Below are 24,599 nucleotides of genomic sequence, written 5' to 3' on the forward strand. Positions count from 1 at the left end.
CGCTCCGTCCCTCCCCCCAGAATCCTCGACGGGGGGGAGGCGCTCCGTCCCTCCCCCCGGAATCCTCAACGGGGGGGAGGCGCTCCGTCCCTCCCCCCGGAATCCTGCCCGGCTGGCTCTGCTCTGCGGGGATTCTGCGGAGCCGCTGGCCGGCTCCGCCAGCAGCCAGACATCCGGCCACTGGGCAGCAAGGACGCAAATGGCGGCAGCCATAGCTGCCGCTGTTTGTGTCCCTGTACTTAACTGTGGTAGGCTATGTAAATATTTACATAGCCTAACAAGGCAAAGAAAAAAATGCATATGCAAATGGCGGCAGCTACGGCGGGCGCCATTTGCGTTTGCTATTTTTCGCCATTCTAGCCTACATAAATATTTACATAGGCTAGAACGGTGAAAAATAGCAAACGCAAATGGCGGCCACCGTAGCTGCTGCCATTTGCGTACGCTGAGCCCAGCTGCAGCCGGCCAGGAGACCAGCCGCCCCCACCCCTGCTCCTGCTGCCGCACGTGCCGCTGCTGCACCTGCCGCCCCCGCCCCTGCCCCTTCCGCCGCCGCACCTTCTGCCGCTGCCCCTGCCGCCGCCGCACCTGCCGCCCCTGCTGCAACTGCTGCCCCTGCCGCCGCCACACCTTCCACCACCGCCACACCTTCCGCCGCCCCCGCCACTGCCGCACCTGCCACCACCGCTGCCGCGCCGCCACACCTGCTGCCGCACCCGCCGCCACATCTGCCGCATCCGCCCCAGGTAAGTGCCATCCTGGGGGGTTCCGCGGGGCGGGCAGGGGGGCAGGAGGCCGTTCCACCATGGATTCCGGCGGGCCAAATGCCAGTGCATTCGGCCTCACTGGAATCCGTGGCAGAATTCTCCGCCATCCCTAGCACGCACACAATGAAGCCACCACATATTGAGCAGGTTTCACTTGCTATGGCCATGTGGAGTCACTGACACCAAGAACCATTTCCAGTAGTTTCCACATGGCAGCCATAACGTAAGAACTACCTTTCTTACTCCAGGTCTACACATCATCTATATCCGTTTATTATTCGGCTGCTGAAGAATAAATGGATATAGGTGATGTGTAGAGCTAGAGAAAGGAAGCAATCAGAGTAAGGAAGCAATCAGCCTAGAATATGTAAGGAGGCCAGGGTGGGCATCATGGGTTGGCAAGGTTGGACACCTGCAGAGGGCCCACACTGCAGTAGGGGGGTTATTGAGAAGGGCCTCCCTGGACCTGCTCCTCCTCTTCACCATTGCAACCTCCTTGTTCACCCTCCTCTCACTCTGGCTCAGACAATGGGCATCATGTGATGGAGAAATGGCAGATGCCATCTCCTGTTTACTTATTGCCTCTCTGCTTGTCAAGCATGCAAGTGGTAGCAATGATAAGGAACAGCGGCAGGAGGAGGAGCTGGTGACATTCCTGGTAAAAAAGGCACACTCACTGAGGGAGGGGGCCACTAGGGCACAAGTCCCCCCCCAAAAAACCTGAAGCCAGCACCATTGGAGGGTAATGCCAAGTCTTGGTTTAGCAACCCTCACCCCCCAACCTGCTGTGGATATTTGTCACACTTTGCATTATTTTGATTATGATTTTGATTCATTTTATGTGCGGGAGTGGGAAGGGGGAAGTTGGTAGAAGATCTGAGTGAGTTCTGCTCTTTCTACAGAATTCTTTAGAGAATGCTATAGCTTATTCATTGACATCTTCTCCTGCTTAACAGTCTTTTGGACTATGATACACTGTGTCATTGTCTAACACCCCCCATCCCCAGCCCACGCACGCACGCACACACACCCACACACACACCCTACTTTGAATTCTGCTGTGTTTCACTTCTTGGCAAGCACACTATGAAAGTGGATTTTTGGACAACACTCCAAGTATTTTCTTTGCAAATGGGCTCAGTGTGATTAATGGAGCAAGGAGAGGTTTTGTAGAGGTCAGCTGCACTCGGCGTTTGCACCTGCAACTCCCCTGAGGTCTTGGGGGAAGGTTTTAGAAGATGTGAGCATGGATGAGACGGCTATCTGAGGGAGATGACAACCAACACATTTACTGTCTTTCACATTCTTGAATGCTAATGTGCAAAGGCTACTCAGTGAAAGCAAACAGTTACTATTGCAGCTTGTCTTTAGCGCAGCAGTCTGCAGAGTGTGCTTTACACTCCTTATTGAATTCTATCTGTGACAAAGGATATTTCCTAATCTCCATTTTCAGACATTATGGAGAAGCACCTTGAGTCAAACATGATGTTTGGCTCAAGGTGAAGTTTTGGCTCAAGGTGAAGTTTTGGCTCAAGGTGGCTCAACATGTGACAATTACCACATTCAACTGGTGGAGCTTTTCCATGTTGTCCAAGATGAAACTGTGGATCTTCTCTCGTGGTCATGTCCCTAAGCTACTCCCGTTCTCTACATCAGGAACTTGATCACCTAACTGCACTACACACTGGGCTGCCTTTGCTTATCCATCACTTTATAATTCCCATTTAATACAGGGGGATCTTGAACTGGACGTGCAAATATGGTCCAGTGAGTTCATAGCCAAGTGGGCCTTGCTTGAACCTAGTCTGGCAGACTCAAATCTGTGGTCTGTTTCTGAGGTAACAGAAAAGGACTTGTTGACCTGCAGTGCAAAGATGTGGGAGCTGTCTGTCATTCACATGTGAGCTAGCTTAGGGAATTCAGTGCTGCTCAATCTCTTCAGTCTTAAGGTTCAATATAATTACATTTGTTTTTAAGTATATTCTGGGCTATACTGCAGATGGGTTGATGATACATATTCTATGTATAGTCTTTGCTTAATGTTCAGTATACATTGTAATCAGATTCATATTTGTAGGAGGTGGAGTTGTTGTTTTACACCTTAGTAGAGATGTACAGATTTTTTATTTTACATTTCAAATTAATTAAAAAGTATCATTCTTTTTTAAGACACAGAACTGGCCCAGGTCAATCGCTTAGTTAGTTGTAGTATGCTGAACCAGCTGAAGTTTCTGAACAGTCTTTGAAGGCAGACCCACGTAGAACTCACTGCAGTAATCCAAATGAGATGTAACATAGGAGTGTTTCACCATTGCAAGATCAGATGGGCCCTTGGTGACCTCACAGCGTTCAGATCTGCCCAGGTTTTCAAGGCAGGTGAATGGCAACTCTAAGAACACTTTCATCTACATCAAGAGGACTAGTGATCTCACTCCCCTGTCCCTGACTTTTGTATCAAACTACTATTAAATTAGATATATGGGTGTTGTGTGCGCATCATAGTCAGGGCTGCAGTTCAACAGAAGCAGGACGTGTTATTTGACTTCAGAATTCAACTTCTTAATATTCTAAGCTTTCATTTCAAAAGATGAGAAAGAAAATATGTTTCTAGCCCTTATGGTTGCATAAATATGCTTGAAAGTGTATGGGAATTGGAAATACCTGGTAAGATGCCAGAGGAACATATATGAGTTAACATATTAATCTGCCTTATACTGGTTAGAACAGTAATTTATTTGGCCCAGTGCTGGGTGCTCTGGCTATAAGTGGATCTCCAAGGTTACAGTATTTCCCAACCCAGCTACCTGATATCATTTTAGCTGTCGACTGAACCTGGGATGTTCTGCATGCAAAACACATGCTCTGTTGTTGAGTTAGGGGATCCAGCAGGGCTACTTAGGTGATTAAAGTATTGCTGCACATTCAATCTGAATTATTTTTACTCCTTTGGGCAAACTCAAAATGTAAAATGTATCCTTGAATGGCTGGAAGGAAAGGACTTGCTTATTTCCTAAGCCTACACAACTGTAGCATAGTCTGTCTGAACCAATCTGTAAGGTCATAAGCAACCTTACGATTTTTCCCAGGCCAGGTTTCAGGGTTTATTGTCAATTTCTGTGGTAGTTACCACAGAGAATGGCCTAGGAGTGGTGTGAAGCCAAGCCTCAAGTGGAGAAGTCAGGCCTACAGGAGAATCTAGAAAGCCAGCAGGCAGGCCACAACCAGAAGACCTGTGAGATTCTGAGTGAGCCTGACAAAGCTTTTAGGAGAGTACAGCTCTGCCAGAAATAGTTTGGAATTTGGAGGAGGTACTTAGGAGAGAAGCACAACCTGACTGCTTTTCCCTTTTCCCCTATACAAGAAACAACAAAGTGCATCTATTAGTCTGGGGCAGCAAAAGGAAAAGAAACAAAGGAGAAAAAAAGCTCAGTGAGAAAAGGGGAGGCAAACACTGGATCAGTCTGGATGAGCGGTGAAAGGAAATAAAGAAGTGGTGAGTGGAACAGGTGATGCAGCGGGTGGTACACTGTTTGCAGGGGATAAGGAATACTCTGATTATGAACATGTCACAAAGAAAGTAAGGAGTGTAGTAGGAGAATTTGAAAATTAGTGGTTTGGTGGTACAAGCTGAAGCGGACAACGCATCAGATGAGAAAAATGAGACAACTGATTTGTTTTCTGGGTCTACTCCTGAGCTTCAGGAAATGTTGATCCAGCCACTTGGGACATCTTCATAGGTCACAGAGACCTATGACCTAATGGTGTCCAAGGGCCCAGCACGCAAACCTGCACGCTTTCCACAGGATTCCTCCAAAGGTTCATTCCCTATATCTGTTTTCTGCAAGACTCTGACCAATGGTGGCAACAGTATGAAAAGGGACTGCCCCAGTATGGGGCAACTGGCCTGTTCTACTATCCATGCAGCCTCTACTGAGATCTGGACCAAAAAAAGTCCTTTATCATTCCAGATTCCACCATAGGGTGTAAAAATGATCATTAGAGGAAACCGTATGGCAAAGGAAAGAGTCACAAGGCCAATTCTAGTCATCTTCAACATTACTTACAGTGGAAAGATCTTGCAAATGTTCTTGGTAGGAAAGGAGTCACTGGGTTTCTCCAAACAGAGGCTTCTTATCCCATGATTTACTGGGGCTTCTGCTTCCATATTCTTTGTAGGATTAAGATGGGCTCCTTCACACACATTTCCTAGTTTTGCGGGGAGGATTGGCTTTATCTGCGAGTTCTATACATTTTATTATACAGCCACTAGCTGGTGCTGTTCTTATAGCACCACTTCCTCTTTACATGCCCAAATTCAACCTGATTCAAATAGCTTCTTTTTATTAGCTCATTACCTCCATTTCAAATAAAGCCATAGAAATTATCAGAAAGCATGGGACAGGCACTGGAGGTTGATGTCAGGGATCCTTTTGCCCCCACTGAACTTCAAATGCCAAATCAAACACAGACAAGAGGCTTCAGTCTACGGCTTTTAATCCATTTACTTCAATGGGTCATACAGATGCAAATTCTCAGTGACTCTCAGTCTACAAAGGAAATGCCTTCAGGCGGTTGAAAAGATAGTTACAAAAGTTGCCCACCGATTGAGGAAAAGGTGGGCTCACTATCCTAACTTAAGGGGTGGGGGGAGGTCTCCCTCTTTCTCGTGAGGCCTCTAAGTGCAGCTGTTCATGCTGGGCCAATCAGGTAGATCGTCTAAGTTCCGCCCCAGCCATCTCTCTTGGTCCTGCATCTGTACCTGGCATCTATGCATTCAGGCTCTCCAAGCCCTGCCTCTCCCTGTTTGCTGTCTCTCATGGGCAGGGTGAAGAGGGGCCCTCTCCATCCAGCTGGACCTTTGAAACCTGAGGAGTCTGCCTAGCCATATCTGGACAAGCCTGGGAAACTACCTCCCCCATGTCTGATGGTTCCTGTTCAGAATTGGAACTACTCTGCCAGTCCCTGCACTCAGAGGCAACCCTGACAGTTCATGATGTCATGTAAAGGACCCACAAACGTCTGTGAGTGACCAATCTCAACTGCAGGATAAAAACCCCATGTGGAGAAGCCCACTGACAATGCTCTTGAAAATGGTATACACTCAGAGAAGGAAAAGTGGTATAAAGTGTTGCAAGGTCTCCTTGATCTTACCCTGTTTCTCACAGAGGAATAATTGTCATTCCAGGGATCACATTCTACCCTACAGCATGATGGCTGTGGTGTGTGCCTGTAAAGTTTATCAGTAAATGCAATCCAGGTCTGAAATGCCACCTTGAAACTGTTATGGGGCATCAAATGCATGCATCTCCTGGTGTAGACAGAATGAGTATTTGGCATTGTGTGCCAAAGTACTAAATAGAATTATTTAGGGATAGACGAACGTCCCTTACCTGGTCCCGCAGCTTTTTTTTGGGGGGGGAGGTGCTCCGTTTCTCCCCCCGAAATTCTTGGTGGGTGGCGAGGCGCCCCGCCCCTGGCCGCCGAAATTCTGGCCGGGGGGGAGGCGCCCCATCCCTCCCTGCCGAAGTTCTGGCCAGGGGGGAGCGCCCCGTCTCCCCAGCCGCGAAAGAAAAAAGTAAAGTAAAACAAACAAACAAACACGTGATAGGCTACGTAAAGATTTATGTAGCCTATCATGGCTAGATTTTCAAAGTCAACCGTGATAGGCTACATAAATCTTTACGTAGCCTATCACAGCTGACTTTGGGATGGGCGCCGCCATTTGCGTACGTGCTTTTTTTTTTTTTACTTTACTTGGAAATGGCGGCAGCGGCGGCTGGTCAGAAGACCGGCCGCCGCCGAACCGCCGCCGGGACCCGCTGATGCGAGGGACATTCGCACGAGGTAAGTCCCATCCCGGGAGGGGGTGTCGGAGAATTTCCCCACCAATTTCGGGGGGCTGAATGTGTTGGCATTCGGCCTCCTGGAGATTCGTGGAGAAATTCTCCGACATCCCTAGAATTATTGAGGAGCTGAGACATGCTTGCTACTGTGGAAACATCATAGATGAGAAACATGATGTCTTGCATGCTGAGTAGCTGGTATTTATCATACGATATGTACATGAAAAAGATAGAAAATGGGATGTGCAGGAACAATTTCTGAAAATGAAAAAGAAAGGAGTAGACATCACAAGACAGCTAAAGGAAATATTGGTGGACTTTATGCATGTGGTCTGTGTCTGCAAGAATTCTCACATGTGGTTGCCCATCTTTGTACACAAATTAATGTGATCTTGTAGGGAGGCCCCAACAATGCACCTTCCCCAGGCTTCATAAACTCTCTGGGTGGCCCTGGGGTCTGGAATTACCACGTAAGGTTTGCAATGGTCAGAGGCATGGCTTTAGTGGCCTGTATAACTTCTTCCCTCCCATCCCCAAGACATGGAGGAGCAGAATTGCACAACATAGTAAAAGCAAATTATGAGGCAAAAGCAGAGAAATTCGAATTCTTAGTTTACATAATTTCTGCAGGCCACAGAATTTCGCACAACTTGGGGCAGACTGGTGCGAGTGTGTGTATTGTAGTGTGGGATATACACATGGCCCTTCCCAATCTAGGTCACACAATACTGACTAGATTTTTCCCAGCCCAAAAGCTGGTGGACTTTCGAGCTTTTTGCCGCACTCACAGTATCAAGCAGTAGGACAGGGCTGCAGAAACTGTCAGCCAAGGTCTGAATTTCGTTTTGGAAAAAATTCTCGAGGGCTGCATTCCCGTACTGGACAGAGCCAAAGGCATAAGGGGCAGGCCAAAAAACTAAAAATATCAGCATATTTTAGCTTACATCTCTAAGTGCCAGTAACTAAGCCTTTGGAGAGGCATTTCAACCTTGCAGATTAGGGGGAAATCTTCATAAAAGTAGGGAAATTACCAAACCCTTGATGGTTGGGGAAAAGGGGGTGGACAAAGGGAAGAGGGCATGACCTTTTGGGGACCCCTGGAGAGCTATACTGGGACTTCCAAAGGACTGCTATTTGGCCCTTGAGTCCTCGGTTCTTCACTCATTCTGTAGGATCTGCAGCTGAGAGAGCTCTCCCCCCACAACCAGGCAAAAGTTGACCCATCTGATTCATGCACTGTATTAGTGCATCTAGAGACAAGCACGAACCACATGTGCTTTATTTCTCTCCAGAAAATGTTATTCTAGATTGTGCACTGCTCATCATCAGGCGAAAGCTGTGAACATGGTCAAATTCACTGCTCATTATTATCAGCAGTACACACTCCATGTGAATAGGACTGAGTCGAAAATTACAGCAAACAGCTCTTTATCAGCTAATGATGGCTTTCATCTAAGGGGAGTAAGTGTACTTCTTCACATCTTTTGACAGTAAACTTTCATTTCCTTATTTTGGAGTGAATTTGACTCAATGCACCACCGAAAATGGCAGTTATTTCCCCATCAGATGATATCTACTGAAGGGTGGGAAGAGAGCCTATGAGACAGCTGCACTGAGTTGCACACACAGATCCTCTTTCTACTCTCTTCATTGCAAACAGAGCACTGCAACCTAAGGAGTTAAAATAGCTCTACCAATAATTTTATTTTGACAGGGCAGTGGGAAACAAATGCAAGAAAAAGAAGGGGGAGAAGATGGTCGCTGAGCAAGATACATTATAACTAAATTGAATCTCCTTGCTCAGAAGCAGGTTACCTCTGAATATCAGAGGTGTGAGAAGGGCCATAACAGTCATGCCCTGCTTGTAAGCTTCCCCCAAACATCTGGCTAGCTAGCACTGGAAGCAAAATCCTGGACTAGGTGGACCTGCCGTCTGACCCAGCAAGGCTCTTCTTGCGTTCTTATGTAGAACCAAAGAAAACACACTAGAAATCCCTATATACACATACATTATATCTGCAGAAAGCTGCAAAAGCAGCATATAATGGGCAGTGTTGTAAAGATTAACAAAATGAAGCCCCTCCTGTATAAATCCGTTGAGTCTTTCTCAAGGGTAGCTGATGGCCTTCCATTAATTTGACATCCAGTTGTTTGGAAAGGCTAGTTTCCCAATAACTGAGGACAGAGTATGCATGTCTACTTAAAAGTAAGTCCCATTGAGTTCAAGAGGATTTACTCCCAATAAGTGAATATAGAATCACAGCCTAAAGAAGTAAGTTCCTTATTAATTCTAGTTATGAGGAAGAGCATCAGATCGGAAGAAAATCCATTTGGGAAGAACAGTTTCAGGTCAGCTCTAATGTGAGCTGGCAATGAGTCTCTGCCCCCCTCCACCCAGGAAATTTGATTGAGGCATAAGTCCATTCCATTCATCATCCTAACTGTAACTGTAGGAAATCTATGTGCCCTCCTGAAAATTGGTGAAATATTGTTAGTTAGAAGCAATCAGAAAGCTGGTCACGCTGCCAAGGCTTACGACAAGCCTTTTCCCTTTTCTCTTAAGGTACATCTGCACCTCTGCTTCTTGGAAACCCATGAAGAATATGGCAAAGCAGAAAAAAATATATTTCCTTCAGCTTTGTTAGTTGTGGAGATTGTACAGCCAATATCGATGCTGAAGGAATCACCTCTGGTGGTATGGACTTCCAGTGATATGCTGGAGATCAGTGCAATTTTGTATATGTGGGTAATGCAGGGATTAGATTTGCTTTCCAAATCTTTTCAAACCCTCATATCCCCCCTTACAATGTGTTGTGGGTGGGGGTGGTGAGGCCACTGCAGCCAGATGGAGTCATAGTTTGAAAGATCCTCATGAAACCTGACTAAACAACAACATCCTAATCACCAATGTGCCCTTATACTTTTATTCATAAAAGGGCACATGGCAGAGACTACTGGGCCCATGGCAGAGACTACTGCTGAAGTGAGAAAAGAGCCTAAAATCTTGTTTTGATGCCACAACTCAGTGGTCAAAATCGAGCCAGGAGAAAATGAAGTTCACGGTATGGTGCCCAAGAAGGCCAAAACTACCAAAGAAGTTGGCCCATGGACCCAGTGACAGAAATTATAAAACATTTAAAGCAAATAAAACAGGATCTCTCCATGGAACTGTCAGCTTCAATTAAACCACCAGAACAGAAAGTCTCAGTGGTCTCTAGTAACCTATCAGTAATATGTACATCTAATGGTGAAGTGAATTAAGGTCTCAAATACTGTTCTGACTTTTCTCATCAGAATCGCTACAGACATGAAGGTTATGATAGAAGAACTTCAAAGCCATAATCAACATTTGAATGTTTGGGGTTGTGTAATCCCAAAATCTGAAGGGAGGAAAGGGATTTAGCTGGATTTTGAGTTCTTTCCATCTGTGCTTCAGATTTTGAGTGTTCTTATCACTTAGCAAAACAATGACAACTAACCCAAAAATCTTAAGCAAGGGAAACTTGACCTTGTTTTCCTCCAAAAAAACCCCAAAACATTTCACAAAAGCTAGAACAGCAGACTGCTAAAATACTCTTGGTCTGGGCGGCTATTACAGAGCTTCAGGTTCTCCCAAGTCTCACATAGCAATAATTACCTTGAGAAGGTTGGATTTTGAATTGGAAGAAATTATGCAAGATCCAAGAGCAGCCTTCTCCAACCTGGTGCTCTTCAGATGTCTGGGGCTCCAACTCCCATCTGCTGGGGCATAGTAATTGGTCAGGAATTTTGGGAGTTGCAGTCCAAAGTATCTAGAAGACACCAGGTTGGGGAAGGCTGACAAAGAGGTTGTTATATTTTTGTAATGGGCAAAATTAAAGCAAAATGGATTACACTTGGTCCATGTATTGCCTTAACACAACACACATTTTCTTTTTAGCGGGTGTTGGTGAACAATGGATCCAATTCAATAATGGAGAAATTTAATTAGGAGGGATCTCAATATTGTATTGACCCCAAATAAGAAACCAGCAATTATCCTGCTTGCAAATTTCAGATGTTTTCAGTACATACAATGTAATGTTTGGTGCATTGTTAATACGTAGAACAGACTATGTGAATCACTCAGCTTGTCACAACACATAATTTCACATTGACTTTCTTTTATCTCCACCCAATTGGTCGCCGGTGATTGCTGATTTTAGTATAGCATCAGTAACTATCTCTGACCATTTCCCAGTGATAATCACTATGCAAATCTATGAAGCACAACCAATCTCTAGTACCTGGGGAATAACACGGTATGGGAGGCAGGGGGAAGATGGCAGATAAAATAGGTAGAGACAGTAAGGAATATTTTAAAGTAAAAATACCCTGGACTCATCTCAGGATGTCATTCAGGATACTATGGAGCTTTCGAGAGGCTTGCTCATTCGTGAAGGAAGTGTCAACAGAACAACAACAACATAAAGTTGCTAGATACATTTACTTGTACAGATTAGCAAGTGTGTGTGTGTGTGTGTGTGTGTGTGTGAGAGAGAGAGAGAGAGAGAGAGAGAAACCAGAAAAGAACTTGTAGCAGCAGATTTTAAAGAATCCTTTAGACAAAAAGGAAGAGACTGGAATTCTTTTGCACTGATAACATACGTAAGGTGATGATTTATCTAAACCAGTCTTATTATATTTGGAAATAAGAATTCTAAATGGTTGCCTAATTGGTTAAAATGCAAACTGGCTACAAAATATCACTAACAGCAAGTGGCATAAATGATTACATAACACCACATGATTATACCATACCATAAACATTTATAAGAAATGTGCTGAATTCCATGCACAGTTATATACCTAGGGTCCCACAAATGTTTGGCAAGTTCATGCTGAACTTTGGGAGGAGAGAACTCTGAAGGGCAACATGATTAGGGGTGGTCCCCTGCTCTATCTCCAAACTCAGGGGAAGAGCAGGAAATCATCTTTGTTGCATTGTACTTTGGAGACACTCTCTGAATTGCAGCACCACATACAAGGTCATGTTCCAACCTCCTCCCTCAACTTGGAGCTGGGAAGAGGCTGCTTCCTCTTTCTCTGCTGCTCCCCTGTGTGCATTCTGCTCTGATTAGCAGATGTGGAAGAGGCAGGGATGTGTCAGGGGCAGGCAACAGTAGTATGTGCACTGAGCAGTGGCCATGCTAGAAAGTGAGAAGGAGGTGGAGCTTACACACTCAGCATGAACTAGTGCTGGGAAGAGAAGAAGTGGGAAGGGAGGAGGACAAGAATATGGCCCCAGCTCAGTGTGTTAGGAGAACCTATACAGAACCAGTTTAGTGGGACTGCAAGTGTGTCAAGTTCATTTATGGATTCCTGTATAAACCACAGAATGATCCAAAGAAACAGAATTTCATACTTACCTGGATAGGATCGGGGTTCAGGCTTTGCAAAAAAAGCAGCAATTTCTAAATCAAGAGATAACAGAAAATGAAATCAAACAACTAATTACTAAGCTAAAAATCACAAAGCCCCAGGCCTAAATGGCTTTTGCCAGGGCAGGGCTGGGGGCATTCTACCAGCATTTCAAGTCCTTTCTGCTAACGCCTAACACCAGTTTTCAACAGTATACTTAACAGGTTACATCACAGATACCTGAAGTCAGACTACTCTCATGACTTTGGAATCATCCAGATCCTTTGTTTTATTAAACCAAAATGCTAAACTTTCCCCTGCATTTCTTGGCAATTGACTAGGTTAGTCCAGAAAGACCAGATTGTGTTTAGACCACACAGAGAGCTCATTGGTTCAGTTTCTAGGCTGCCAAATGTGTTTCATTACAATAATGTAACAATATACCTTATGGCATTCTATCCTTAGATACTAACTCAGACGGCATTCGACACATTGGAATGGGTGTAGGGCCAACGTTTCTGCATGCAGTTAATTACACCAATCAGCTATGGCTGTACATACAACTTCATATGACTCATTGCATGTGCAATTACTGAAAAAGGTTGCCTGTTGTTCCCCTTAATATTTGCCATATTTATCAGGCCTTTGGCAAGACCAATCCAAGATAACACTCTAATCAAGAGAGCAATCCTATGGTCCTTGGGAGAGCATAAGGGGCCATAGGATTGTTCAGAGTCCCCCTCCCAAAGCTGCAGACACCACTATGCCCTCAGGAGGGGGACTCTGAGTTCTGATCCCACTCCAGTGTCCCCTTGCAGCTGCCATGGGAAGAAGTACACTGGCTGCTTACTGAAGTTACAAACGCAGACTTGGAGGGATGGAAAAGGGGGCAGGGAGGGCAAGGGAGAGGAGATGAAAGGCCAAGATATGAGAAATCCTATGGCCTCTCCAGCACCAGCCCAGCCTCCACCAGTGCACCATCTCTCATCAGGCTCAAAAGCCTGTCTAAGAGGGGGGAAAAATATTCACAAGGAGGACAAAGACGTGAAAATTGCCTCCATCGCTCTTCTCAACCTCCTGCTTCCTTCCAGGTTCATACAGTGAATGGTCACACCCATACCATAAGCGTCTTTGCAAATGATATATCCCAGACAAGTACTTATTTATTTATTCATCCATCCATCCATCCATCCATCCATTTATTTTACTTTTATGCCACTCAACATACTAAGACATTGCTGAACTATTCAAATTATTTGAAGAATATGGAGCAGCTGCTGGGTTAAAAATTAATCAGAATAAATCCAAGATGTTACATCTAAATATATACAGTATTGGAACAGGAATATACCTATAGTGTATATGTGAGATTTCTCTTTGTGAACAGTGAATTCAACATCTAGTGCCCAATATCCCTAAATCCATATCTCAGACTCTGAAAAGGTAACTTCAGAGGAAAGTTAAAACAATTACTCCATGATTTTAAGCAATGGGAAAGTTGCAATTTGACATAGTTAGGGAGGATTGCATTTATTAATATGGCGGCACTTCCCAAATTCATCTTTATTTTCTAGACAATGTACAGAAATGTCAAAGAGGAAGAAGGATGGGCATACCTAACTTAAACATAATAAGAGCCTTTCTGGATCAGAATGAACACATATGCAGTCCAACATTCTTTTCCCACATTGGCCAACCAGATGCCTAGCAGGACTTGAGTGTAATAGCCCTCTCCTGCTGTTGCTTCCCAGTAACTAGCATCCAAGGCATGCTACCTCTAATCCTGGAGATAGCATATAGCCAGCATGATTAGTTGACCAATTTGTCAAATACTTATGATGCCTTCCAGTTAAGACAACTTAATAGCTTACAGCAGAGCAACAATACATAATCTGTCTGCAAGAGCAATGTTCTTTCTCCCTTCAAAATATACACAACTCCTTTTTGAAAACCACTTTCTTGGTAAGGAAGACATGGGATTCTAAATTAGCTCCCCTTCATTTGCCACTACCTCTGTAATCAACCCCTTTCTCTAGGAAGCACACACATATCAACATTTCAAAGAATGGAACATCCAAGGCTGATATAAAATTAGGGATTTTAATTTATTTTTAATATGCCCAACAACTTTCTAATGAACATATATGATTGAGTGTCATAACAGTAAATTGGTTCAAGGTCAATCGAATCAAACATTTAATACAAATGCTACAGTTATGCAGCAGCTTTCTCACTAAATGGGGTGGGGTCCCTAATATTGCATAGTCTATGTAAATCTAGAGGCCTGGTTTCCAATATCTATAACACTTTAATCGTTATATTTTGTGGAAAACTTACATTGGATGCACTATGCATTTAGATCTGCTATGTGACACAAACAACCAATGAAAGCTAACTCTTCTAAAACTAAGGAGGAGGAAGTATTAAAATCCACACACAACTGATACCTTACTCTTCTCAAGTTCCAACACATATACATGACATATTCATCATTACATTGTCCAGATTATGGAGAACCAGACCCTTTTTACCATATGTGTCTCATATGATTTGGGAAACAGTTATATCAAGAAATTAACAAGTGAATGGGTCAAAAACACTCAATCTTGTCCCTAGTTGACTATCTTCCCAAACCAACTCAGAATGACTTCAAAAAGAGCGTAGCTTGGACCCAGGGTTGCAAGAGTAGAACGACTTTCCTTTCCCCTGAAGCCTCTTATTTATTTATTTATTTATTTATTATTAAATTTATTAATCACCCATCTGGCTGGTCACCCAGCCACTCTGGGCGATGTACAGCATAAATAAAACAATTTAAAACAATAAAATTCTACAATAAAAACATTTTCTAAAATACCCTAACCCACCCCAAATGCCTGCCTGAACAACCACGTTTTTAATGCACGACGGAAGCTCATTAAAGAGGGGGCATGGCGGAGTTCCCTAGGGAGGGAGTTCCACAGAGTGCGGGCCACCACAGAAAAGGCCCTCTCCCTCGTCCTCACCAGTCTAGCTGTCCTGGCTGATGGGACAGAGAGAAGGCCATCCGAGGCTGATCTTGTTAAGCAGCCTGTCTGGTGCTGCTGGAGGCGCTCTTTAAGATAGGCTGGGCCGGAACCATATAGGGTTTTAAAGGTCAAAACCAACACCTTGCATTTGGCCCCGAAAACAACCGGTAACCAGTGCAACTCCTTCAGCACTGGAGTGATGTGATCTCGCTGGCGGCTGCCTTTAATCAGGTGAGCCGATGCGTTCTGTACCAGCTGCAGCTTCCGAACCGTCTTCAAGGGTAACCCCACGTAGAGCGCATTACAGTAGTCTAAACGAGAGGAGACCAGGGCACGTACTACCGATGGGAGCAGATGGTCGGGAAGGAAGGGGCGCAGTCGCCATATCAGATGGAGTTGATACAGCACTGTCCGGCTCACAGCTGACACCTGAGCCTCCATGGACAGCTGGGAGTCCAAAATGCCCCCCAGGCTGCGGACCTGGTCTTTCAAGGGTAGCTGTACCCCATTCAACACCAGGTCAAATCCCCCAGCCTCCTCTTGTCTCCCACCAAAAGTACCTCGGTCTTGTCAGGGTTCAGCTTCAGCTTATTCCTCCCCATCCAGCCACTCACCATCTCCAGACATTTGGACAGGGATTCTGCGGCCAACCTTAGTGAAGATTTGAACGAGAGGTAGAGCTGCGTGTCATCCGCATATTGATGACACCGCACCCCAAACCTCCTGATGATAGCCCCCAGCAGCTTCACATAGATGTTAAATAGCATCGGGGAGAGGATGAAACCCTGTGGCACCCCACAAGTGACTGGCCACGGGTCTGAAACCTCCTCTTCCAGTGCTACCCTCTGGTACCTGCCGGAGAGGAAGGATCGGAACCACCACAATACGTTGTCTCCAATGCCCAACCCCTCCAGGTGGTCCAGGAGGATACCGTGGTCAATGGTATCAAAAGCCGCTGAGAGGTCGAGGAGAACAAGGAAGGAGCATTCACCCCTATCTAGAGCCCTCCTCATATCATCTACCAAGGCGACCAAGGCCGTTTCTGTCCCATGCCCAAGCCTGAAGCCCGACTGCACTCTTCACAGAGGGTCAGCTCACTCCACCACAGCCAGTGGGAGGGGTAATCATCAGAAATCGGGCTGCACAGCAAATTTCCCCTTATACAAGGTGCCCCTGTCTGATTTCCACCAATTACCCTCCAACTGCAGCTTCCTATGCCACAGCCCACACCATTCTGGAGAGTCTGCCAACCAACTGTCATTGGCTCTTCCCCTCCAGGACCCAGGAAATCCCTCCTAGTTATTATAACAATGACCTAATATTATGTAAAAACTAGTACCTGAACGTCCTTGTTTGCCTCATTCCTTTTGTTTTTCTTGCGTATCATGCCTATTAGACTGTATGCCATGATTTTAAATTCTTAACTGCTTTGAGTTCATTTAGAGAAATATGATATATAAATGTAGTATCTCAGGCTGCAATCCTATACACACATTCCTAGGAACACATATCATTGATATAATATTTATTTTACTTTATAAACCTCTAATCTATTTTCTTAAATTGCTGTTCTCCCTTTTTTTCTTTTTCTTTTTGGTATTTTCTTTTTAATGTCACATTTTTTATGATTTTGCTTAAAAAGAATCTGTTTAGGCACTGAAGGATGAACCCCCTGATGCCACCAATGATAATGAAGAAATTAAGCCCCTTTCCCCCTCTTTGATAGAAAGACAGCTGCACACGTTACATGCCATGAGTGGCAATGCAAAGATTTTGTTGGAAATGTAGTCCATATTTTCTTGACTGCTGTTACTGAAACAAATAAAAAGGGGATGAAGTGGCTCCAATATCATGCATTAACTATAATGAAAGCAACATACTTCCCAGAGACAAGCTCGGTGGAGTGGAGAAATAAAAATCTGTAGCCAGAGGGAGCCTGCTAAACCAGACATTTTTTCTCTCCAGTGAATAAACTGTTTCTCACCTTCCTTCATATTCCTGTGGTTTTATTGCTCCAGTGCTAATGCGATAAAAAAGCAAATCTCTTCGAGTCCTGACCCCTAATTATGGCCTCAACACAGTAAAGCAGAAACTTGCTAAACTTTTTCAAGGCATGGATGGGTGAATAGCGGGAGTGTATATACACACTCTGTTAGGTGGTACACATGCCCTCTGAAAGGAAATCAAGGTGGGCTCGTGTGATGGGTTTCTTGAGTAATGACTACCACATCATCACCATCACCATCACCATCTTGCTCTCTGGCAAGATGCTTGCTTTCTTCAGAGCTCATCCAAAGATTCAAGGAAGGCAACTCTCATGGAATTATACTCCTCGTCTGAGTCAGTAGGGATGGACGAAAGTCCCTTACCTGATCCCGACGCTTGCTTCGCGGTGGGGGGGAGGTGCCCCATCCCTCCCCGCCGAAATTCTGGCCGGGGGGGAGGCGCCCCATCCCTCCCCACCGAAATTCTGGCCGGGGGGGAGGTGCCCCGTCCCTCCGGCCGTGAACCCTTCTGTCCTGCCGGGATGCAAATCACGGCAGCTGTAGCCACCGCCGTTTGCGTCCCTGCAGTCAGCTGTGATAGGCTACGTAAATGTTTACATAGCCTATCATGGCTGACTTTAAATAAAAAAAAAAGTGCGTACGCAAATGGCGGCGCCCATGGGCGCCGCCATTTGCGTTCCTTATTTTGGCACGTGTAGTCTACGTAAACATTTACATAGACTACAGCAAAAATAAAGGCAACATTATTTGCGCTGTCCTTATTTTCGCCGTAGTCTATGTAAATGTTTACGTAGACTACACGTGCTAAAATAAGGAACGCAAATGGCGGCGCCCATGGGCACCGCCATTTGTGTACGTGCTTTTTTTTTTTTAAGTCAGCCGTGATAGGCTACATAAACATTTATGTAGCCTATCACGGTGTTTTTTAAAAATCTAGCCGTGATAGGCTATGTAAATCTTTACGTAGCCTATCACGTTTGTTTGTTTGTTTTACTTCGAAATGGCGGCGGCGGCAGCCGGTTGGAAGACCGGCTGCCGCCGCCGCACCGCTGCTGCACCACCGCCACACCGCCGCCGGAGCTGCCGCCGCCACCAGGGACATTCGAGCAAGGTAAGTCCCATCCTGGGGGGGGCCAAACCGTTTCTCCACCAATTTCGGGGGGCTGAATGCACTGGCATTCGGCCTCCCCAAGATTCGTGGAGAAATTCTCTGACATCCCTGAGTGTGGGAAATTTCATACTTAAATATTCACCAACATCAAAAACTCCCAAAGCACTTCTGAGAGGAAAAGTATTCTTTCATAGGTCTCCCCCAACTCCCTCAGAGAGGTACTACTATTTTATGAGTAGAGGTGTTTTTACATAGAGGAGCATCCATATATTGGAACAGTGGAGATGAGATAAGAACAGAACTGGATATGGTTAATGTACACATCTTATTCTAGGCTCTTTAGTAGGGATGTCACAGGCGTCCAGCTGGGGCTTGAGGCCTGGTGAGAAATCACTGGTTTGGGCCTCTGGCTTCCAGTCTGTCAATCCCTGTCCTTGCCTGCCTCAGCACGCAATAAGTCAGGCAAGCACAGGGATCCCTGATCCCTCACTGAGCCGCAGAATGTCAGCTTGGCCTTTTTCATGAACGCCGATTTTAAGCCAATGGCAGCCATAAAGTGACCACTTGCACAAGATTACAGGCATAAATGGCCATTTACACCTCTAATGTTGCATTAATGGCCACTTTACAGCCACCATTTGTGTACGATCAGCCTTTATGAAAAAAGGCTGAGCCACCATTTTTATGCAAAATGGCAGCTCGGCAAGGGATCAGGTGGCTGTGAGCAGGGGCGGGCAGGCAGCCAGTGGGGGTCCAGAGAGCAGGGTGACCTGGACCATGGTAAGTTCACCTACCCCTACTCTTTAGCCACCATAGAGCTACTAGGCCTATGCTCATGATATACCATAGCAAGAAATTATCATGAAACTACAGGATACATACCCACAAGATGCTGCTTTTTCTGTATTGCCCTAATGATACTAATCAACAGAATCAGTGTTATGCTTATTTGACATCAGTGAGCAATGAAAGCTGAGATTCTCATGTCTGATGGAGGCACCATTTTTTATGCTAAAACCTGGATGCTGCAGCTCAGTTAACAACATAAGAATCTAGTGATTTAGAGTGACTGGGATGCTGGAGCATTTCATTCAGTCTGTCCTTCAATGTGAATTGGCATAATCTTCCCCCCTCAGACTAATGTGAGGATCAGAACACAGTTATACAGTGGATGTTGCCTTAACCCAAATTTTGTGATGGAGTACTCAGCTCAAAAAGATAGCAAAGGGAGTTTAACATGTGTACTTTATATGTCTGGAAATGTGTCCTTTGGGAGAAGATATGTTTAGAGCACAGTCGTATTTGAATGCCACTCTTTAGACCAATCAAACCCACCGCCCACCAGAGTGGAACAACAGAGGTGAAAATGTTCCACAGTTCCACCTTAAAGAACATTTATAGCTAGATGGCCCTCTTGGCCCTTCTAGCTGACTTACCTCTTTGTGAATGGGACAGATGGTGGAGATGCTCTTGGATTGAGTGAATCCAGACCGCTCTCCTCCCCTCCCCTCCCCTCCCCGCCAACCAGCACACCTTTCCACATGAGGCTGAGCTGGGAGGGGGAAGATCCATGATTGGGCCATCCCCCACACTCGTAACTCTATCTATGGGTGCAGAAGAGAAGATCCACAACATCTTATGGCGCCATAGGATTGCTCTCTTAAAATGTACACTTTGTGAGAAAGTATGTTCAAAACTTCATATTTAAATATATATTAAAATACAAATCTCTACGCTGTGTCTTGTTTTCTTTTTTAAATGGCAGATTAGTCTAGAAAGTTGATGGAAAGGCTTCTGTATGAACAGATGCAAAAGTGTGATGGACTGGAAATATTTATTTACTACACATCCTGCCTGTCCACCAAAAATAGGACTAATAGACTAATCTGTCCATTCCTAGATCAAATCAAATACTATCATCTAGTTCAGATACATCTTGGGATTTCACAAGAAGGCCATAAAAGCCATACAAGTTTAGATGGCCATAAAATAATTGGAGAAATTTATCTGACAGCTATCACTCATGATAGCTAACTGGAACCTCTAGACTAACAGGCAGTTTACCCTGAAGTAGGGATGTACGAAACCCTGCTTACCTGGCTCTGCCAGGTTCCACAGGTGGGGGGAAGTGATCCGTTCCTCCCCCCAGAATCCTCAACGGGGGGGGAGGTGATCCGTTCCTCCCCCCCGGAATCCTGGCTGGCTGGCTCTGCTCCGCGGCCAGGTCGCAGAGCCGCCGGCCGGGCCAACCCGCAGCGGGGCCTCCAGCCACTGCCGGGCTGCTGCAGACACAAATGGCATCCTGTGTAGGGGACGCCATTTGCGTCCCTACACCAGCCCATGAAAGGCTACGTAAATATTTACACAGCCTATCACGGCTAAAGCAGGGACGCATAGGTGTCCCCTATGCCATTTGCATTCCCGCTTTAGCCATGATAGGCTACATAAATATCTACGTAGCCTATCACGGCAAAATAAAAGGGAACGCAAATGGCGGTGGCTATGGCAGCCACCATGTGCGTTCCCTTTTTTAGCTGAGATAGGCTACATAAATACTTACATAGCCTATCACGGTGAAAAAGGGAACGCAAATGGTGGCCGCTGTAGCCGCCATTTGTGTTCCCTTTTTTTGCCATGATAGGCTTTTTTTTTTTTTTTTGCCCTGCGTTAGCCGTGATAGGCTATGTAAGTATTTACATAGCCTATCACGGCCATTCGAAAGATGCGAATGGCGGCTGCAGACGCGGCCGCCATTCGAGGAGCACCGGAATGGCCGACAAAGGTAGGCTCCGTTCTGGGCCCATTTCATGGGGAGGGGGGAGGGGGCTTTGTTCCGCCACAGATTTCAGGGGGCTGAATATGCTGGCATTTGGCCTCACAGAGATCCATGGCGGAATTCTCCTCCATGCCTACCCTGAAGACCAGTTGCTGCAGGACAGGCAACAGAGAAGGGTTCTGACCATCATGGCCTGCTTGTAGGTTCCCTAATAGCATCTGGCTGCCTATTGTTGGAAACAGGATGCTGCGCTGGAAGGACCCTTGGTCTGATCTGTAGGGTGACCACTTATGCATCACCCAAAATAGAGGACAAAAGGGAACACACATTGGCATACAATCTGCATGTGCTAATTTATATAGATAGTTGCAAATTTAGAAATAATTACTGTAATTTAAATAGAAATACAATCTCTCTCTCTCTCTCTCTCTCTCTCATAAGGAAGGCCATGACTGGGTGACCTGTGTGCTTGCTCAGTCAGGGGCTAACAGGTGATGGGCAACTTCAAGGCCCCTGCTCTCCATTTTTTATGGTGCTCTTTAAACCACACTTGGACTGGACAGCCCTTCAAATAGAGGACAGCTTCAAATAGAGGACTCTCCTCTGATAGCCCTTCAAATAGAGGAGTGTCTTCTGTAAAATAGGGCACATGGTCACCCTACATGATCCATGAGGGCTTCGGCTCTTCTGTTCAGGGCACTAAGCAGGATGACCCCTGCTTAGCTGGAAAATGTAGTTGCATCATAAATTGCTTTTAGAGAATTCAGTCGCGTTCCCAGAGTCAAATGAATATGCATCTCTTTAAAACTATGACTCAAGAAGATACCATCCTCCTACAACAAAGTCTTGGGAAGTGACAACATCACCTACACTGCTTCTTCATGGCCCTTCAATTATCCAGTGCTTGCAACCACTGACAAGAGATCACTCATGGCATCAGTAATGCAAAGTTCTAGCACACACCATGGGAAAAGGCATTCAGCTCAGTTGCTGACCTTTGACAACCTTGCTTAATTCCACATGAGAATGATATTACAGTGAAGACAAAGATATCCCTTTTAGAATTGTGGTTACATGACAAAGATGCTATATGACAACACTATAAAGGGAGCACTTTCAGGGGTGGGGGTGTTCGGAGACTTTGCAGAGAAGCTAAAGTATTTCATCCATATTCACTGCAGAAGATGCTGGAGGCATATTCAGACCAGGAGCATTTTTTTTCCCTGGCAATGCATTTGAGGAACTGTGTCTACAAGAAGTAATAAAGGATACAATTAGGGATGGGCAGACAGCTTACCTGCCATTCCGGGTGGGGTGTCCGCAGGGGGGGAGGCGATCTGTCCCTCTCCCCTGGAATCCTGGCCAGCCGGCTCCACTCCACGGCAACTCCGCAGAGTTGCCAGCCAGCTCCAAAGCGCCAGCGATACGGCTGCCATTGCCGTATTGCTGGCTGGGCTGATTGACTGCGGACGCAAATGGTGTCCACTATGCCATTTGCGGCCGTAAAGGTCTTAGTGTAAGCTAAATGCAGCCATTTATGGCTGCATTTACCTTAAACTAAGACCTTTACGGCCGCAAATGGTGTAGTGGACGCCATTTGCGTCCCTGCTTTTTCAAGCGATAGGCTATGCAAATATTTTGCATCCGGAGACAGTCCCCCTCAGCCAGCGATACGGCAATGGCAGCCGTATTGCTGGTGCTCCAGAGCCAGCCAGAGGCTCCTCAGGATCATCGCGAGGAGGATCCAGCTCCAGATGGGTCCTCAGGGAGGCAGAGGTGAGTGGTGCCCCTCATTGGGGTCCATGGCGGAATTCTCCGCCATCCCTAGATACAATTATACAAAGAATTGACAAAAAAGTAACATATTACTGAGGCCAGATGGCATCATCTACCCAAAGAACTTAAATGTTGGATCCTTGATCAATACCCAATCTCATCTAAAATGAAAGTTTGAGGGAAACTTAGGGAAAGCAACAGAAAGTATTCTCACAAGGCATTAGGGATGGGCGGATCACTTCCCCCGTCTGGCTGGGGGGGTCCGCAGGTGGGGGGAGGTGATCCGTCCCTCCCCCCGGGATCCGTCCAGGCCGGCTCCGCTCCACGTTGATCCTGCGGAGCCAGCTGCCTGCTCCACATCGCTGGAAAATGGCGATATGGCAGGCAACCATTGCCATGCCGTAACGTTGTGCTAAGTCTGTGGACTGGACTCAAATGGCATAGTGGGTGTCATTTGCAGCCATAAAGCTGGTAGATTAGCCTAAAAGCAGCCATTTACAGCTGCATTTAGGTTAATCTACCAGCTTTACAGCGGCAAATGGCATCCGCTACGCCATTTGTGTCCCTGTGTTTTCACAAATTCTTGGAATCCGGCCTCATTGAGGTCTGTGGCAGAATTCTCCCCCATCCCTACAAGGTATCCACCCATCATTACAAGGAACCTGGAGGAAATATTAATGCAGTTTAGTTGAGCTGTGGGTGTTCCACTGGGAATCTGGGACTTCTGAAGAAACTCTCCGTGCAGTGGGCAAAGTGCCTGGTATCTCCAGGTATAGCTGGGAAAGACTGCTGTCTGGAACCATGGAGAGTCACTGCCAGTCAGTGTAGACAAGACTATGAAAGGGGGGCCAATGGCCTGTGCAACGTTCCAGTCTCTGGGCGATTCTCCCCCTGGTTTCCATACACTTGAAACTGGAAACCCCAGGACATCCGCTTCAGCTTGGGCCAGTTGTCCACTCTGAATCCCAAAGCTTCATCCCCTTTACCTGCTGTCAAGGAGACACACGCTGGGTTAACTGATTTCCTTCAACTGATTCAGGTGTAGTAACAGGAAAATTGATTATGTTATTTGGTAGCATTAACAAACCAAACTGACACGTGGAATTTATATAAACAATAGAACAAATAAAATTGTATTATATACAAGAAGGTATATAGAGATTATTATTTAATTACCTTATTTTTTAGTCCTATCCTACCTACCTACCCCTTCTAAAACCACCACCCAATCTCCTATTCCTATATGTTTATTAGCTGAATTCCTAAACCCTATCTGCCCATTAAACTGTCAAGACTTGCCATGTTCAACCCCTTATAATTCTCCTCACTCACCCCGTCATCACAAACACACACAAAAATTCTATTAACCCTAACATACCCAGATAAAATCCTACAACCCAGAACACAAAACGTTTACATGACTATGCATATGTTACAGCCTGACTCACTATGACAGCTTCCTGTGTTCCTCTGTGGACTGATTCCTCTGGTGGTTCTGTTCTGTTCAGTCCTCTCTTAATCTGCAGTGCTCTCCTTTAAGAGTGGTGAGGCTGGCAGCCTGCACCATGGCAACAGATGATCAGTAGTCCTATATGCTCTTTTGGATTAGATGGGTTTTAGGGAATGAATTCTATATAGTCTCCAAGAAATCCTATTCCATGTCAGATGCAGTTTGCCATAGAATGGAAATGGTGCAAGAGTCTTTGTTTCTTAAAATCTCAGAACTGGAAAGAATGCCACCCCACTGCACATTTTAAAATATATTAAAACTAGGGATGGTGTGGGTGCCCAATTCTGTCCAGGAATCCGGCAGAAACCCCCTGCCCACATGCCCGAGCCCAGTTCGCTGAGCCCTTGCCCCCATTCACCACCTGCCTGTGCTCAGCAAGTGGCTCGCACTCATCCCGGCGGCCTCGTCAAACTCTGCAGTCAC

General features: G+C 45.7%; 1 protein-coding gene across 18 annotated transcripts in view; it reads right to left on the minus strand.

The window, feature by feature from the left end:
• The window catches only part of NRXN1 (neurexin 1), a 1,598,206-nt gene that overhangs the window by 1,217,588 nt on the left and 356,019 nt on the right, over nucleotides 1–24,599 (minus strand). For 13 of the 18 annotated variants that reach the window (XM_084829233.1, XM_084829223.1, XM_084829218.1 and 10 more), the window contains one exon: nucleotides 11,998–12,042. The exons of the other annotated variants lie outside the window; for them this stretch is intronic. In XM_084829233.1, coding sequence (XP_084685359.1) covers nucleotides 11,998–12,042 — 45 coding nt within the window. The remainder of the gene's footprint in view (nucleotides 1–11,997; nucleotides 12,043–24,599) is intronic. 18 annotated transcript variants of the gene reach the window in all.

The sequence above is a fragment of the Heloderma suspectum genome, chromosome 1 (genome assembly GCF_057233095.1).
Source record: "Heloderma suspectum isolate Gila_16-S chromosome 1, 16-S_ref, whole genome shotgun sequence".
Taxonomy (NCBI): Eukaryota; Metazoa; Chordata; class Lepidosauria; order Squamata; family Helodermatidae; genus Heloderma; species Heloderma suspectum.